This window comes from Physella acuta, unplaced genomic scaffold (assembly GCF_028476545.2).
Source record: "Physella acuta isolate Inbredline_101_S28 unplaced genomic scaffold, ASM2847654v3 ptg000291l, whole genome shotgun sequence".
NCBI lineage: Eukaryota > Metazoa > Mollusca > Gastropoda > Physidae > Physella > Physella acuta.
In genome coordinates this window covers 291,004-305,504 of record NW_026731810.1, presented here as the reverse complement: position 1 = coordinate 305,504, position 14,501 = coordinate 291,004, and the positions used below count along the sequence as shown (strand labels likewise).

Here is a 14,501-nt window from a genome sequence, read left to right as displayed (position 1 = left end):
ATAAATTAATAAGCATCCATAAAATGTTTTTATTTATTTTGTATATCCTTTCTAAAGACAATTTGTATAAATAATTTAACAAAAGGTCAAGACAAATTTATGTTTATTTCATTGTGTGGAAAAAATTTACAAAAATAGGATTGTATTTTTCAGTCAACAGAATAAATATGGAAAACATTTATTCGTCTTCATTGTCACTATCATCGTCACTGTCTTTTTCTTCATGTAACTGCATCTCCCTTGTTTCTCTGTATCTTTGACTAATTAAGGAAAGTAAAGTAACTTCATACCTGACAGAGAGAGCATATGAAGGATCATGTAGTAAACCTGTCAGGTACACCTCAGAGCCAGGAAACTAAAATTATGACTTTCAGACTAGCATTCAATTGTTTTAACACCCAATCTCTGGTTATACCATATAAATTAAATAAAGTATATACAATTTGGTCTCACAAGAATTTGTGCAAAGGATACTGCATATCTACTTTTGAAGGCATATACGAAGTCATCTTTGGTAACAACTGATCTGCTAATCTTTTAGCAGCCCATTCTGCAGCCAAAACCTAGAAATATATTAAAAAACTAATTTTAAGAACAATTAGTAAAAGGATAAGTAGTGTATTCAATCAGATATGCAATTATACATGCATTAAGAGAACAATTTTACTACAAGGTAAAATTATTAAAACCTTAAACAAATTTATTCTACTTTTGTCTACACTTTAGTAAAACTCAGCTTTTTGTGCAAACAGTTGAAACAGCACTAAATTTAGGAAGCACAATATAAAAAAATTTAATGAAAAATATTCTCAAAGTATACTGTTGGGAATATTTAGCACTGACAAATCTCCACAAGAACGTAATGATCTCATTGTACCTCATTTTTGGCCCTCTGTTCTTCTATCAATATCACTGATTCCTCAACAGATATAAGCTTTGTTTCTTTATATTTATAGTCAGGCGGAGTGGCAGCTGATTCTTCTTTATGAACAGTCTTAGTTACTTTGTGTGTGTAACTAGATGGTGGAGGTGGGATCTCATGACTTTTTAGTGTTCTGATATGGAGGAATTATACATTGTAAAACATAAAAAGTATACACAAATTGTAATTTAACTGATCTTTAATGAGGTGTTCATAATTAAACAAAAAATTGACCTGTTGGGTAAAAATTTTGGTTTAGCAGGCATCACATCAGTTTTCCTTATGATCTTTTCATAATTATTGACATGCTGAGCTGGATTGGGTTTTTTAACATTATCACCGCCAAGTGATAAATTCTGCAAACAATAAAAATAAAATAATTGAACTAACTGCATGAACAGAAGTGTATTAGAGAAAAATAATTTTCCTTGTTTAAATTACATAGGCCTACTTTCGTTATCACAAAACAATAATATAAAGTATCTTGACAATCTGATTTTATATTTTGTTGTTTTATAAGCAAATTACTAGTAATTCTAAAATTTCCAGTAAAAAATATATATTTTAAAGAATCTTGAGAGTGAAATTACCTGAAGGTTTGTAGTTAAATCAAAATTTCCTGAGGTGATCAATTTATCATCATGTAATTTTGAAATAAGATTTTCCACCTTCTCAATATCTGCATGGTTTTCCTTTTCTTCATTGTAAAAATCTAATATAGGCAATTTTGCTTCCATACAAGACTCAGTGTGATCTTTATTCACTTTCAAATCAAAAGGCACATATCCTTTGCATTCTACAACAGGTTCTAACAAACGGTTTTTTTGGGAAGAATTTCTCTGTTTTAAATCTATTACTTGTTTAATATGTTCAACCGATTTCCTTGTCTTTTCTCCTTTATCTGGTAAACTCTCCAAAAAGTGCCTTGGAAAATATCAAGATATAGAACATAAAAGATGATTTTCATTCAATCAAGTATGATAAAAGTTACTAACCTTGGAAAATGCAGAAGATCCTTACCTTTTTGATAAAATTTTATTTAATCTGTCAAGTAATTCTTGTAATTCTGGAACAGTTTTTTTCATTAAATCTCCAAGATAGCCTTGTCTATCAGGTGTAAGATTCATATTGAGAAATTCAATTTAAGGAGACCTGTAACAATAATAACACATCTTCAAAACTGACTTAATGCAAGTAAACATAATTTATTTTAAGTAAATCAGATTAATCATATTAAAATAGAAAAACTATCCTATTATTAATTTATTACTATAATTATTTATTAATTATAATTATACTACATTTACATTGGATTAGTAGACCATCATATTAAATGATAAATGATATTACTACAAGATTATCTACATATTATATTAGTTAGGCCTACATATTAAAATTTTATATTGTTGACTTAAACTTAACAGTAGGCCTACTCTACTAAGTTACCTACAGTTACAGTACACTGCAGAGGCGTAGCGATGGGGGGGGGGGGGGGACGGGGGGGACATATGTCCCCAGGCGCCGACCATAAGGGGCTCCAAAATGGGTTTGAAAAAGTAATCGAAAGTTTGAGGGGGGGTACAAATCAAAAGTATGACGGGGGGGTGCAAATCAAAAGTTTGTTCCCTGGCGCCGGGAAGGGTCGCTAAGCCTCTGGTATACTGTAAGACATATTTTAATACTAATTTACATATGTGTAGTAAGTTAGTCTAGTTAGTAGTACTATAATTAATAACTAAGAGCCGGCCCGCGGCATAACATACGCCGCTATTTAGTTGTTTCTAATTTTCAATAATTCATAATTTGTGAATTCGACAGTACCAACGCTGACACTGAAAATATTTCTTTAAAACACTATAAGTAGCTCGTTAAGGACCATAACCCCCCCCCTTCCATCCCTCCCCCCCTCCTCCCCCCCCTACGTTTAAAATCGTTGGCTCTGCTTGTAAACATTTAGAGTGAACACAGCTCACTAAAACCATGTAGGGGTGGGGAGGTAGGGAGAGCGTTTGCAGCTTGTTTTCTAACGGCTCGAAGAAGAGAATTATATATATAGATTCTATTAATTATTAATAATTTAAATTATTAATTAGTAGGGTATATAATAAGTATATATAATTAGTATTTTAAAGTGAGTGTAACATTAGCAGTAGGCCTACCAAACTACTATTCTTCATTATTCATTAGATTCTAGATTAGATCTAGATTTTTCATCATACATTATATTTATTACATATCATTAAATTATCATTAACAGTTAACACAGATAATAAAAAAATTATATCATAAATAATTTTAATATTAGTATTATATTAGGCTATAGACTATAATATAGGCCTTTATATAGGGCATAGGGCCTATTAAAAAACTATTAATAATTAATATTCACCAACATTGAAACAAAAGACATTCATTTATGATTCATTCATTATTCACAATTCAATGATTAAGTACTAATAAGTAAGTAGGGCCTATTTATTATTCTATTATAATTTAATAAGCCTTCAATTATTTATTATTAATATATTCATTAAAATTAAAATGATTGGTTAACACTAACTAACAGTTAACAGTAGTTAACACTGTACGACTTATCACTTTCACTTAACACACTGACTTAACAGTTAACAACACTTTTAATCACTTATCGTCACTTAACCCTATCCCTACAACCCTATTTCACTGTATTCGGCTACAAGGCGGGTCGTTTTGACCCGTATACTTTTTATATAAGAATCTATTATTGCATGTGTATATTTTTTATAGCATAACTATTATTTCAATGATAGATGGACACTAAAATTATAGTTTATACATTTCTACACTAAATTTTAGTTTTAGGTAATTTATTATTATACTTTTTAGGCATAAATAAAACTAGACGTTACTAAATATAAAATCTTATACCTTTACTATCAATTTATTTTTCATATGCAAGAAAACTTAATCACAATTATTATCAGTTAGCACAGTAAATCTATATAGACTACAGATAGAATCTATATATTTGACAAATAGTTGATATTTTCCCATCTAACATGTTATCGTATCTCACATAATAACTTTTGTTTGGATGACGCTATTGGGCCCAACACTCAGTGGGTGGTTTCAGAAGGCTTCTTTTTGTCTACTATTTGATCTAATGTGAATTGCAGTAGCTTGGACATAGTTCTCTGTGCTCAATGCTCAACTTGGGGCAGAACCAACTTTTTTGACAATATACGAATTTTGTAAATCTGCTGCTGTCTATTTGTAATAGCTGTCACTTTGTATTTCAACTTATTGGGGACATTAGTTGGAAATTGAAAAATATGGTCATTAGCTACCACTTAGTTTGCCCATTGGGGCATGTTGCTAGAGCCATACATGGATGATTTTATGCAGTCTTTCCATTTTGATGTCATCATTTTTGCATCAATATGCATGCTTGACACAGATTAGTAGCCAAAAACTTAGTTCAATGTAAAGTACAAAGTTATCAGAGATTGATACATTAGTTATCTCTATATCAATATCCATTGATTTATCAAAATATGCTTCCATGTACTTGAAAGCTGGTCAAGGAGTTGGTCCTATTTTACCCAAGTATGGTTGGACTGTCTGAGGTGACATGGTCTAACATCTATGGACCATAAAACTGACCTCATCAGATGGCTTTTTTCTACAAAAGACTGCCTAGATGCAAATCAATATTGGCTTCCTGCTGTATCTTGATTATATCAAAGCCTGTTACACAACTTCCTAAATACTTTATTGACAGTATGGCCCTAATTTCCAAATTCAGCAGCAAAAATAAGTTCAGGTCTGATTCATCGCTATCGAATTGGTACAGTAGCCAATGAACCCATGCAGTCATCAGTTGGTACGTCTTTGTATCTCCTTACAACTTCTCAATGTGTAGTCCCAAACCTAGCAATCCACTACAGTTTCATTTGTAACAAGAAGGTTGAGTCTAAAAAACATGCTATCAACAATGTTGAACAAAGGATTGTTGTGCTTCGGCGCTGAAAAAAATGTTTCTAATTGCTGTCTTCAGTAAGGCAGGAAGAGATACAAACTTATGAGCCCAAAAGGTCTAGCTCCAAGGGAAGTTGTTTGAAACTTCTATAGATTTATACCACTTTCCCCTGCACTAGTAGAGTTTTTCTTTATATAAAGGTATACGGGTCAATTTGACCCATGTTAGTAGGGAGAGGAATAGTGAACCTAAACCTGCTCACCCTCATGCACACGTGCAAAATTAAACATTCATTTTTATTCTGAAATCAAGCATTGTATGTGTAGGTAGCATATCTAGAAGCTCAAAACAATTGGTCCAGTGGTTGACCAGTAATTAACTAAAATGTAGCATTGTCGGGTCAATTTGACCCGCCTTGTAGGGATAGGGTTAACAGACAGCTGACAGGTGTCAGATACAGACTACTCTCAGACTCAGACTATAGTTACTAGTAGTACAGACGGACACAGAGACAGTGATCTAGGTTTAGAATCATCCCTAAAATTTACTAGTCAACGGTTTACTTAGATCTAGAATCTAGCTCTAGAACTAGAATAGTTCTAGATCTAGACTAGTGATAATTAATATTTAATAAATTAATATAGATAAGGGGGAAGAGTAGACCGACACAAAATGATCTTCTAATAATTAAATGGAGTTAATTCCCTTAGCCGAATTTCCCCCACATGATAATCACATGACTAATAAGTAATAATAAACAGTTGGCCTAAATAGCAAATGACGGCACTGAGTGGTTGATCTATTGGCTCTATTTAAAAATAGATCTACTCACCCAGTGTCAGTGCATTTCACTTTAATTTCAGTACTTAGGCCTACATTTAATGCGAAATATTTAGGCCTAATTAGTATATTAATTATATATAGATCTGCAGACCTAGTTAGATAGGGTCTACTAAACTTAAGTCTTAAACTAAAAACTTAAACACTGTCTTAGGTCAGCAGTCCGGGACCACAGTGCAACTGTCCGTCCAGCTGAATAAAACTGTAACAAGTTACATCTGCATTAAAACCTTTTTCAGGATTGAATAGTTTTTGCCATATTGGTAGTTTAGTTACTAGATCTAGATCTAGATTCTAGTTAGAATAAGGACTAGCATGTTGAATTTTGATTTTACAAAAAATAATAAGATTAATATATTACTTAGATTTTGCATTGTAGTGTTGTTGTTACGCCGTTACATTTCTTGACAGCTTGAAAACTCACCTAAACAAACAAAATGGATAATTCAGTGCTGTTGAGCATAGTAGAATATGCCACAATAGGTGTTTCATTTATCATGATGGGATCTGGAGTGTAAGTACTAGATCTAGATCTAGATTCTAAGTAACTAAGCCTTGCTAAGGTGTTGTCATCTAAATTTAGTATTATTTGTTAAAAAAATTAGTAGAGTCTAGTATTAGTATTATCTATGTTTATGTGTACTTAATACTTACTTTGAACTTTCACTTTGGGTAAGCTGTATGCCAAAAAGGTTAACTTGGAGCAAATATTTATATATTTGTATGAATGTATATATATATATATATATATATATATATATATATATATATATATATATATATATATATATATATATATATATATATATATATATATATATATAAATATATATATATATATATATATATATAGAGAGAGAGAGAGATAGGCATATATATATAGGCATATATATATAGGCATATATATATATAGGCATATATATATAGGCATATATATAGGCATATATATAGGCATATATATATATAGGCATATATATAGGCATATATATATAGCTATATATATATATATGCATATATATTTAGGCATATATATATATATATATATATATATATATATATAGTTTTAGTTAGTGTTCAACTAGATCTAACTATTAATTATCCTAAGGGGGTGGCGTGGTGAAATGGTAGAGCGTTGCATTTGGCTGCTAGCCAAATACTCTGAGTTCTGCGTGAGTTTGGATCTTGGTTTCGGACTTGTGACTGTAGGATGATGTTCCTGAGTCCACCCAACTGTAATTGAAACCTTATTTACATTGGGGAAAGTATTGGCAGCTAGGCATAGTGCTGATCACACCATCCCTTCATATATTGAGGTCAAGAGACATGAACTCTACTTCATCAGCCCAATGGACCACAAGGTTGAAAGAGGAATCTTTACTTTTTTACTAATCATACTTATGTTGGTGATGCAAGTAATTGATTTATATATAGGCTATAGATATCTATTTATTTTTACCGAAAACTTCCAACTGGAAACAATAGCTTATCTTTAACCAGTGTTGATTGTAGAATTCAGACACAAAGTTCTTTTTTTATCATTTCAAACCTGGCAGTCCATGGGGCAGATTAAATGGGTGTAGGACAAAAGGCCGACATCCAAAAGGCCGACAAGACAAAAGGCCGACACTGACAAAAGGCGGACACAGACAAAAGGCCGACAGGACATAAGGCCGACAGACAAAAGGCCTTTTGTCCATGTTGGCCTTTTGTCCGGATCCCAGATTAAATAGAGTTCACCTGTTCCTTTGACCTCGCCATAAGGGACATAGGCGTCAGTACGCCTATACTGTGCCCAGCTACCTACTCCTTAATGGAAGGTGAACTGGGTGGATTTTAGCCCAGGTTCCAAATATGGAACTTTTTTGTTTAAAAATCATGTGGTCTATCCCCCACAAAGTTATAGACCTATTAATAAGAGACAATAATGGCTAGATTTACAAACATGAACTTCATGGTAAAGTAAAAGTTGTCTGAGAATTTTTATATTCTGGGAAAATATGAGAATTCTTTGTAACTATTGTGTGGCTGTGTAGTAAGGCACAACTAGTGTTTCTTTCAGATATTATTTTCTGGTAGGCGGGGTGGAGAGGGGACAGTGCCTCCCTGAAAAAGATTCCCTAAAGAAATTCTGAACACAAAACATTTGTCTTGGGCCAAAGCCTTTAGGACTTCCTGGAGTCCACCCATCTCTGTTAGGTTACTGTTAGGTAAAGTAAAAGTGACTGGGCATAGAACTGACACATTTATCCCATCACATACCAAGGTTATGGAAATATGGAACTTTTCTTCATGGCAGACTGCCATGTCCACAGAGTTTCTTCCAGGCATCTCTCTGCGCCCCCCCCCCCCCCGAAGAAAGTCCACCGCCTCCCCAAACAAGATGGAATTTATGTAGTAAACATACACTTTTACTAGTGTGTGTGTGTGTGTCGTCGTCGCCCCCCCCCCGCCCCCCCCCCCCCCGGAGAAAAAAGTCTGGAAGAAACACTGCATGTCCAAAAGGGTATCTTTACTTTTTATGCTATTGTTTGACTAACTCAAACTAACATTAATGTAAAAATGTTTTGATTATTTCACATACTTTTTTCTTGTGTTACAGGCCAGGATGTGTTAAAATGTACAAGACAAAAGAGACAAAAAATGTACCATTATCTATGTATCTGATATTTGCTCTTATGTAAGTTATTTTTTAAAAGCTTTTTTAAAATACTCTATAAATTCTGGTCTAGTAAAAATCTAATTCCAGTTTCTTTAAAATTATCTGTTGATAAAATTCAAATACAATTCACAAATAAAATGTATTGTTTTGTTATTTAAAAGTTTAATGCTCCCTGGCAGGACAAAACTGTATCAAAGTAGGATTACCCATTCTAGTAGCTATTGTTAGTCTGGATTATTGTAGTAATAGAAACCAAGAATAATTTTAGTAGTGTCCTGCTTGCCAACAGATATATCAAACTTTTTGTTGTTCAGAATTACAATTATTCTATGGGAAATAGTTTCAAGTGTAATATCTAATATGAAAATTGATAAATGTTAATTATCATTATATATAAGCATGTTGTAGGCATATATATTGTATTTCAATGTGGGCTGTATTAATGTACATTTATATCTGGTAGGACTACCTAACAGAGCTATGGTATTCAGTTCAAGCAATATTCATTTAATGACTGACAAATGTAGGAAATAGTTTAATTTGTTCAGAGATCATGCAAAATCTTTTTTAAAGGTGAAAAAATGACAACAAAGCATGTACGAAATTTATATACAAAAGTATATTATATAAAAATATCTAGATCTACAATTGGTTCCCAGAAAAAAGCGCCACATAGAAAATGGCTCAAAGACCATTAATGCAATATGTGTGCATGTTTGTAGCCTATGTGTCTTGTATGTATACATTAATACATAGAAATACATTTCATTCTCATTACTGTATGTATATACTGATATATATATATATATATATATATATATATATATATATATATATATATATATATATATATATATATATATATATATATATATATATATATATATACACATATATATATATACACATACTGTATATTACTGAATGTATTTTAATAAATAAATAAATGCCTTCTCCCTTTCTGAAATCCAAAAACCATTAATTGATCAGATTTTCCGATTAGATATAGATCTAGATGATTTTAACTACAGATGCTTAGATCATAGGTGGTTAGACCATAAGTGTTTAGCTCACACGTTGTTTCTTCACCATGTTGGTTTCATCACAGATGATTTAAATAGACAGTTACACACCTACACCTACAACAACTTCTGTTACACACACCTACACCTACAACAACTTCTGTTACACACACCTACACCCACAACAACTTCTGTTACATGTGTTTTAAAGGCTTGGTTAAAATAGTCTAGAACACAGGGATAGTGTGCTTAAGAGTTGACTTTAACCGTGTGTTTATGTATTTTTACCTTAAGTTCAAATGGGGGAATAAAAGTTGTGTGAACAATTTTTAGAGCGTCTTTTGGGTTTAATAGCTTGTAGTTTGATGTTGTGTAGTGTGAGAAAGAATAGAGGACTAAACAGTTTAAATCATCTTGTTTGAATTGAATAAAAGTGATCCTCAGTAACATTTACATCCTCATCCATACCTCTACCTACACCATCTACACCTACACTTTTACCACCAACACAACCTACATATAGATTCCTCTAAAGACTATTGGGCAGGTGAAGTAGAGTTCATATGTTTCTTGACATTGGTATAATGTGGTCAGCACTCTGCCCAGCCACCTTTACTTTTCCTAACATGAGTTAGGTACCCATCAGAACTGGATGGACTCAGGGACGTTCCACTGACTTGAACCTGGATTCTAACTTGAGACTTTTGGGTAAGCACTCTACCATCCATGCCGTCCCATACACAATCTACATGACCCACACTTACACCTACCTTTGGCCTACAACATATCTTTACCTACATCTACACCTTCACTGCCAACCTACACTTAAACTCACAGCTACCTCCAATCATTCCACTTACCAGCCAGCCAGCTAGCCAGCCTGTCTGTCTCTCTGTGTTTAGATGTATGGACAAACCAGGATCACACAAACGCTGGGCCACAGAGGACTCCAATATTTCATTTTAATCATTGATTGTAGTAGCCCACCATATCACTAGTGTAGGGTGCTCTTAAAATGAATGTAGGCACCATAGTGCTCACAGGGGAAACTAGTGCAATTTAGCTGTTTAGTGTAGTAGCCCAACAGTGTAGGGTTACATTTAAAACTAATGTAGGCGCTATAGTGCTCATGGAGAGGAGGGGGGTGGGGGTAGTCATGGTAACACAACAGCCTAGGAATGCCACTGGTACAGATTAGGTAGGACATCTAGATAATGGACCCAGCTGCTAAGATATCCACATGGGAACTCAGGATGCCACCCTTCTGATATTTACTATTTTTTAATAGAAGAAACACTCAATGGGATGTATTCAACAATCTTCCTAAGTTTCATGGCGATTGCATAAATGGTGTAGTAATGTATATAGACATACAGACAGATACTTTTTTTAATGTGTTTAGATTTTGTAGTCATGCACTTTTAATTTTGTAGGAAAGGTTTCTTTTCTTGCCTATCTGTAAATATAGGATGGATTTATTGTACATTTGCAGAAATCTCCTTAGCCTTCAGTATGGAAAGCTTTTACAAAATAGCACTCTAATTCTGATCAATGTTGTTGGCTTGTCAGTTTGGGGAACCTGTATTTTTATCTATATTTTGGTCAGCAATCCTAAGGTAGACTTATGATTTATTATACTACAGAATCTGTTTTATATATACTCAATATCTATGTAATTTTAACTATTTTAAGTTAAAATTTTAAAATAAATTTAATTATAATACATGTCATAATGAAAAGATCAAAACATGTGCATAATTTAATTATAATTTTTTCATATAGAAAATAGAATCAACATTTGAATGCATAATGCATGTTTTATAGGTTGATGTAGCATATGCAACATTAAAAATATTTATTTGTGCTTTATTACTGTAATTTGCTTCTTTTTCTATATTAGAAAGTTTATTTTTTGTGCTCAGCATATGTGAAGTTACATGTGCAAAGGCATAGCTTTTGTATTTTAATTTATATTGGATATAGGCCTATGTGTATATATAATTTATTTATTTATAGTTATAACTATTTCAGACCACACCTTTGTTAAAACTCTTCACATTGATTGGACTATACATGTCAAAAATGTATTACCTCAGTATTATCCCTCAAACTGAAGTTGTTCCTACTTTAGGGAGTTACCTCATGTTTTGGTGTATCATGTTATCTGTTATTCCAGTTTTGGAAATAGTAAGTTTATGCGCAATCTTCTACTTAAACAATAGTTTGTATTAATATCTTGAAGAATTTATAGGGAAAAAAATACTTTAGAATTTGCATTTATTAATTCATCCACTTCTTGTAAAATCTTTTTTTTTCCCTAACTTTTCTTTTAAAGATCAAAATAGTTTCTGAAAGATCTGCAACCTGCTGTGATAAGTCAATAATGTTTGGAGCAACATTAAGTGCTTCTGTGTGGTGCAGTTATGGTGTACTTATTAGTGACATCAATATTTATGTAAGTAACATTTTTCAAGACTATAATGATTAATAATATTAATTAGAATTTTTTAAAAAGTCATTAAAATTTTATCTTTAATGAACATTCTAATTGACTTTCACTTTAACTCTTTCAAGACTATTTTGACTTGAGATTTTAAAAAAGCTACGTGCATGGACACTTGAGAAAACATTCCTTAATTTCAGAATATTTTGTTTAAAAAGTAGTGAGAAGCCCATACTACAGTGTTAGATGTGGCTATAAATAAATTGTTCTTATGTATTTTTCCTCCACAGGCTCCTAACTTCCTGGGTTTAGTTATCAATGGAATAAAAATTATTTTGGTCTTTGTTTTTGGTACCCAATCCAAAAGCATACATATAGATTAGGCTGATATGGACTAAAACTTTTGCAAAATTTTCAATAGGAATTTTATTTATCCTTTTGCACCACCTAATTTCATCTTATTTTATAATTGTTAGTTAATATCTGTAATTTGCTAAATATATAATAAATATGTTTGTAGTCTGTTCATTAAAATTACAGGCAGTTTAATAGGATAACAAGGGTTAATTAAGCTACTTGAACAGGATTAGAGAAGGTAATAACTGTATCATACATAACTAAAAGATTATTTTTTATTTTTCTTTAACTTGAGGCCTATACAAATGCCAAATTAGTGTTACCGTATTCCTGTTCTATTGTATTATTTTTAGATCCAATAACTAAAACTAAAGTTACACTTTGGAATGTTTTGGTCTGTGGGGAATACGAAATAGTGTTGACTTTTTTTCTGTGACCTCAGCTTAGGTTCAGTATGCCCAGCTGTTTTTACTTCCTCAAATGTGGATCAGGTACCCTAGGTTGATGGAGAGAATTTTAGTGTTAGCAGTCATGCACCATCCCATAAATAGTAATTTAATAATATTTCTGACAATTTCATTGGTGCCTTGTGATTGCAATTTTGGTTTTCTGAGTGCAGGAATTTCTTTAAAAATGTAAACTGATGTTGGTCAAAATTATTTGATTGAGAAGTTTAAAACTATCTGCATTTAAGTTTAGTTGTATTTTTTAATGCAGGGGTGAAACTTCCCCCCCCCCCTCAAATCATCATCCCCTAAAAAATCTCTTAAATTAAATCTTCATTTATTTTTAAGCAGTTTTTCTATTTCTATTCTATTTATTCAGATAAAATGTATAAATACTTTTAACTGATGGATTTTAAGATAAAATCCTCATGTATTTTAAGCAGTATTTTTTCTAAATCTGTTATAACTATCATTTATAACATGTGTTAAGTTTTAACTCATAGATGTGCTATTTGAAGATAAATATAACTTTCTTAATAATACCTTTACGCTAGCTAGTCAGCTTTAATGAAGTTAGAAATATAATGTATTACTATTGCCTGTGTGAAATTTACATATTCTGAGTTACACCGTCATGCCAGATGTTCCTAAAGCCATGATAAGCATAATTTTTATTGAACATGCAAATAATTTTTTATGCGTGCCATGTTATAATTTATACACACACTATTGATTATGGGAATAGTTTTATAATATTTTATTGTATCTATTTTCACAATGTGATAAAGGAAATTTGTAAAAATAAAGAACAGTATATATATTACTAGCCGTCCCGGCCAGGCCCTGCTCTGGCTTCTGTGAAAAACCTTTCTGTTAAAGACCATTACCTGTGTGTTTAGTAATCATCATAAACCCGGCATTGCCCACCCAAACCACAACCAACCAAAACCAAAACAACAAAACGCAAACATAACGCTAACACAATTACAAATACAAACGAAAACAAAAACTTAACAACAAACACAACCACACCCACAAACACCAATACAAACACAAAGAAAAAACAAACAAAAAAGCAAACGAAAACAAAAACCTAACAACAAACCCAACCACAAACACCAATACCAACAAAAAAAAAATCAACGAAAAAAGCAAACGAAAACAAACCAAATCCAAACGCAAAACCAACCAAAAACACAAATACAAACCCAAACAAAAAAAACACAAACAAAAACGAAAAAGAAAGAACAAAAACGAACCAAATTAAAACGCAACCACTAACGCAAACCCACCTAAACACAAAGAAAACACTAACGCGAACATAAACGCCCGGGGCGGAATCACCTGTTTTAGCTTAATGAACGACTATAGTACCCCAACTTATTCACAGTCTTTTGCACTCACTTAAACGAACGCGCCTGTTTCAATTTAATAAACAATTTTAATACTCCAAGCTTATCCGTAAAATACCTACAACATTTGCACTTGATCAATCCCCGCTAATTATGTAATTATTTTTTTTCCCAACACCAAAACAAAGTAATTAAAAAGTAAATTATTTTCACGGAATGCAATGGTTTTTATAAAGGGAAGTAATTGTGTTTTTCCTAATTTATCAAAGGGAAGTAAGTGCTATAGGACTAAATAAAGACATAATTAGAATTTTTGTAAAAGATGATATTTTTTTTAAAACTTGTGTTTAATGAACATGCCGACAATTATTACTATAATTTGAAAAATGAAAATTATTTCCCAACACTTTCAATAGTAATTTTTTAGCTCATAAATTTAGACAAATGCGCACGATAATTTTTCTAACACTTAAAATCGTACAATTCCAACGACATACAAATG

General features: G+C 32.1%; 2 protein-coding genes across 8 annotated transcripts; one reads left to right on the top strand and one right to left on the bottom strand.

Annotated features, from left to right (window-relative positions):
* Positions 1 to 86: 86 nt before the first annotated feature.
* LOC131939726 (DNA-directed RNA polymerase II subunit GRINL1A) lies at positions 87 to 5,602 on the bottom strand. Of its 4 annotated transcripts, none has more exons than XM_059298207.1 (7): positions 5,548 to 5,602; positions 1,943 to 2,074; positions 1,513 to 1,846; positions 1,157 to 1,278; positions 878 to 1,055; positions 475 to 563; positions 87 to 248 (listed from the first exon to the last, which is right to left on the bottom strand). In XM_059298207.1, exons 2-7 carry the CDS (start codon positions 2,047 to 2,049, stop codon positions 179 to 181), a joined length of 900 nt encoding a protein of 299 aa, XP_059154190.1. In that variant the 5' UTR covers positions 2,050 to 2,074; positions 5,548 to 5,602; the 3' UTR covers positions 87 to 178. The 4 variants fall into 4 exon arrangements, with proteins under 4 accessions (XP_059154190.1, XP_059154187.1, XP_059154188.1 ...); XM_059298204.1 differs by having other exon boundaries at positions 87 to 254; positions 5,548 to 5,595; XM_059298205.1 differs by lacking the exon at positions 5,548 to 5,602 and adding an exon at positions 5,444 to 5,518 and having other exon boundaries at positions 87 to 254.
* A 47-nt stretch (positions 5,603 to 5,649) lies between these two features.
* Positions 5,650 to 12,758, top strand: LOC131939728 (uncharacterized). Of its 4 annotated transcripts, none has more exons than XM_059298208.1 (7): positions 5,650 to 5,717; positions 6,132 to 6,234; positions 8,320 to 8,397; positions 10,894 to 11,017; positions 11,433 to 11,588; positions 11,737 to 11,856; positions 12,135 to 12,758. In XM_059298208.1, exons 2-7 carry the CDS (start codon positions 6,158 to 6,160, stop codon positions 12,225 to 12,227), a joined length of 648 nt encoding a protein of 215 aa, XP_059154191.1. In that variant the 5' UTR covers positions 5,650 to 5,717; positions 6,132 to 6,157; the 3' UTR covers positions 12,228 to 12,758. The 4 variants fall into 4 exon arrangements, with proteins under 4 accessions (XP_059154191.1, XP_059154194.1, XP_059154193.1 ...); XM_059298211.1 differs by having other exon boundaries at positions 5,654 to 5,742; XM_059298210.1 differs by lacking the exon at positions 5,650 to 5,717 and adding an exon at positions 5,870 to 5,983.
* The last annotated feature ends 1,743 nt before the right edge of the window (positions 12,759 to 14,501 follow it).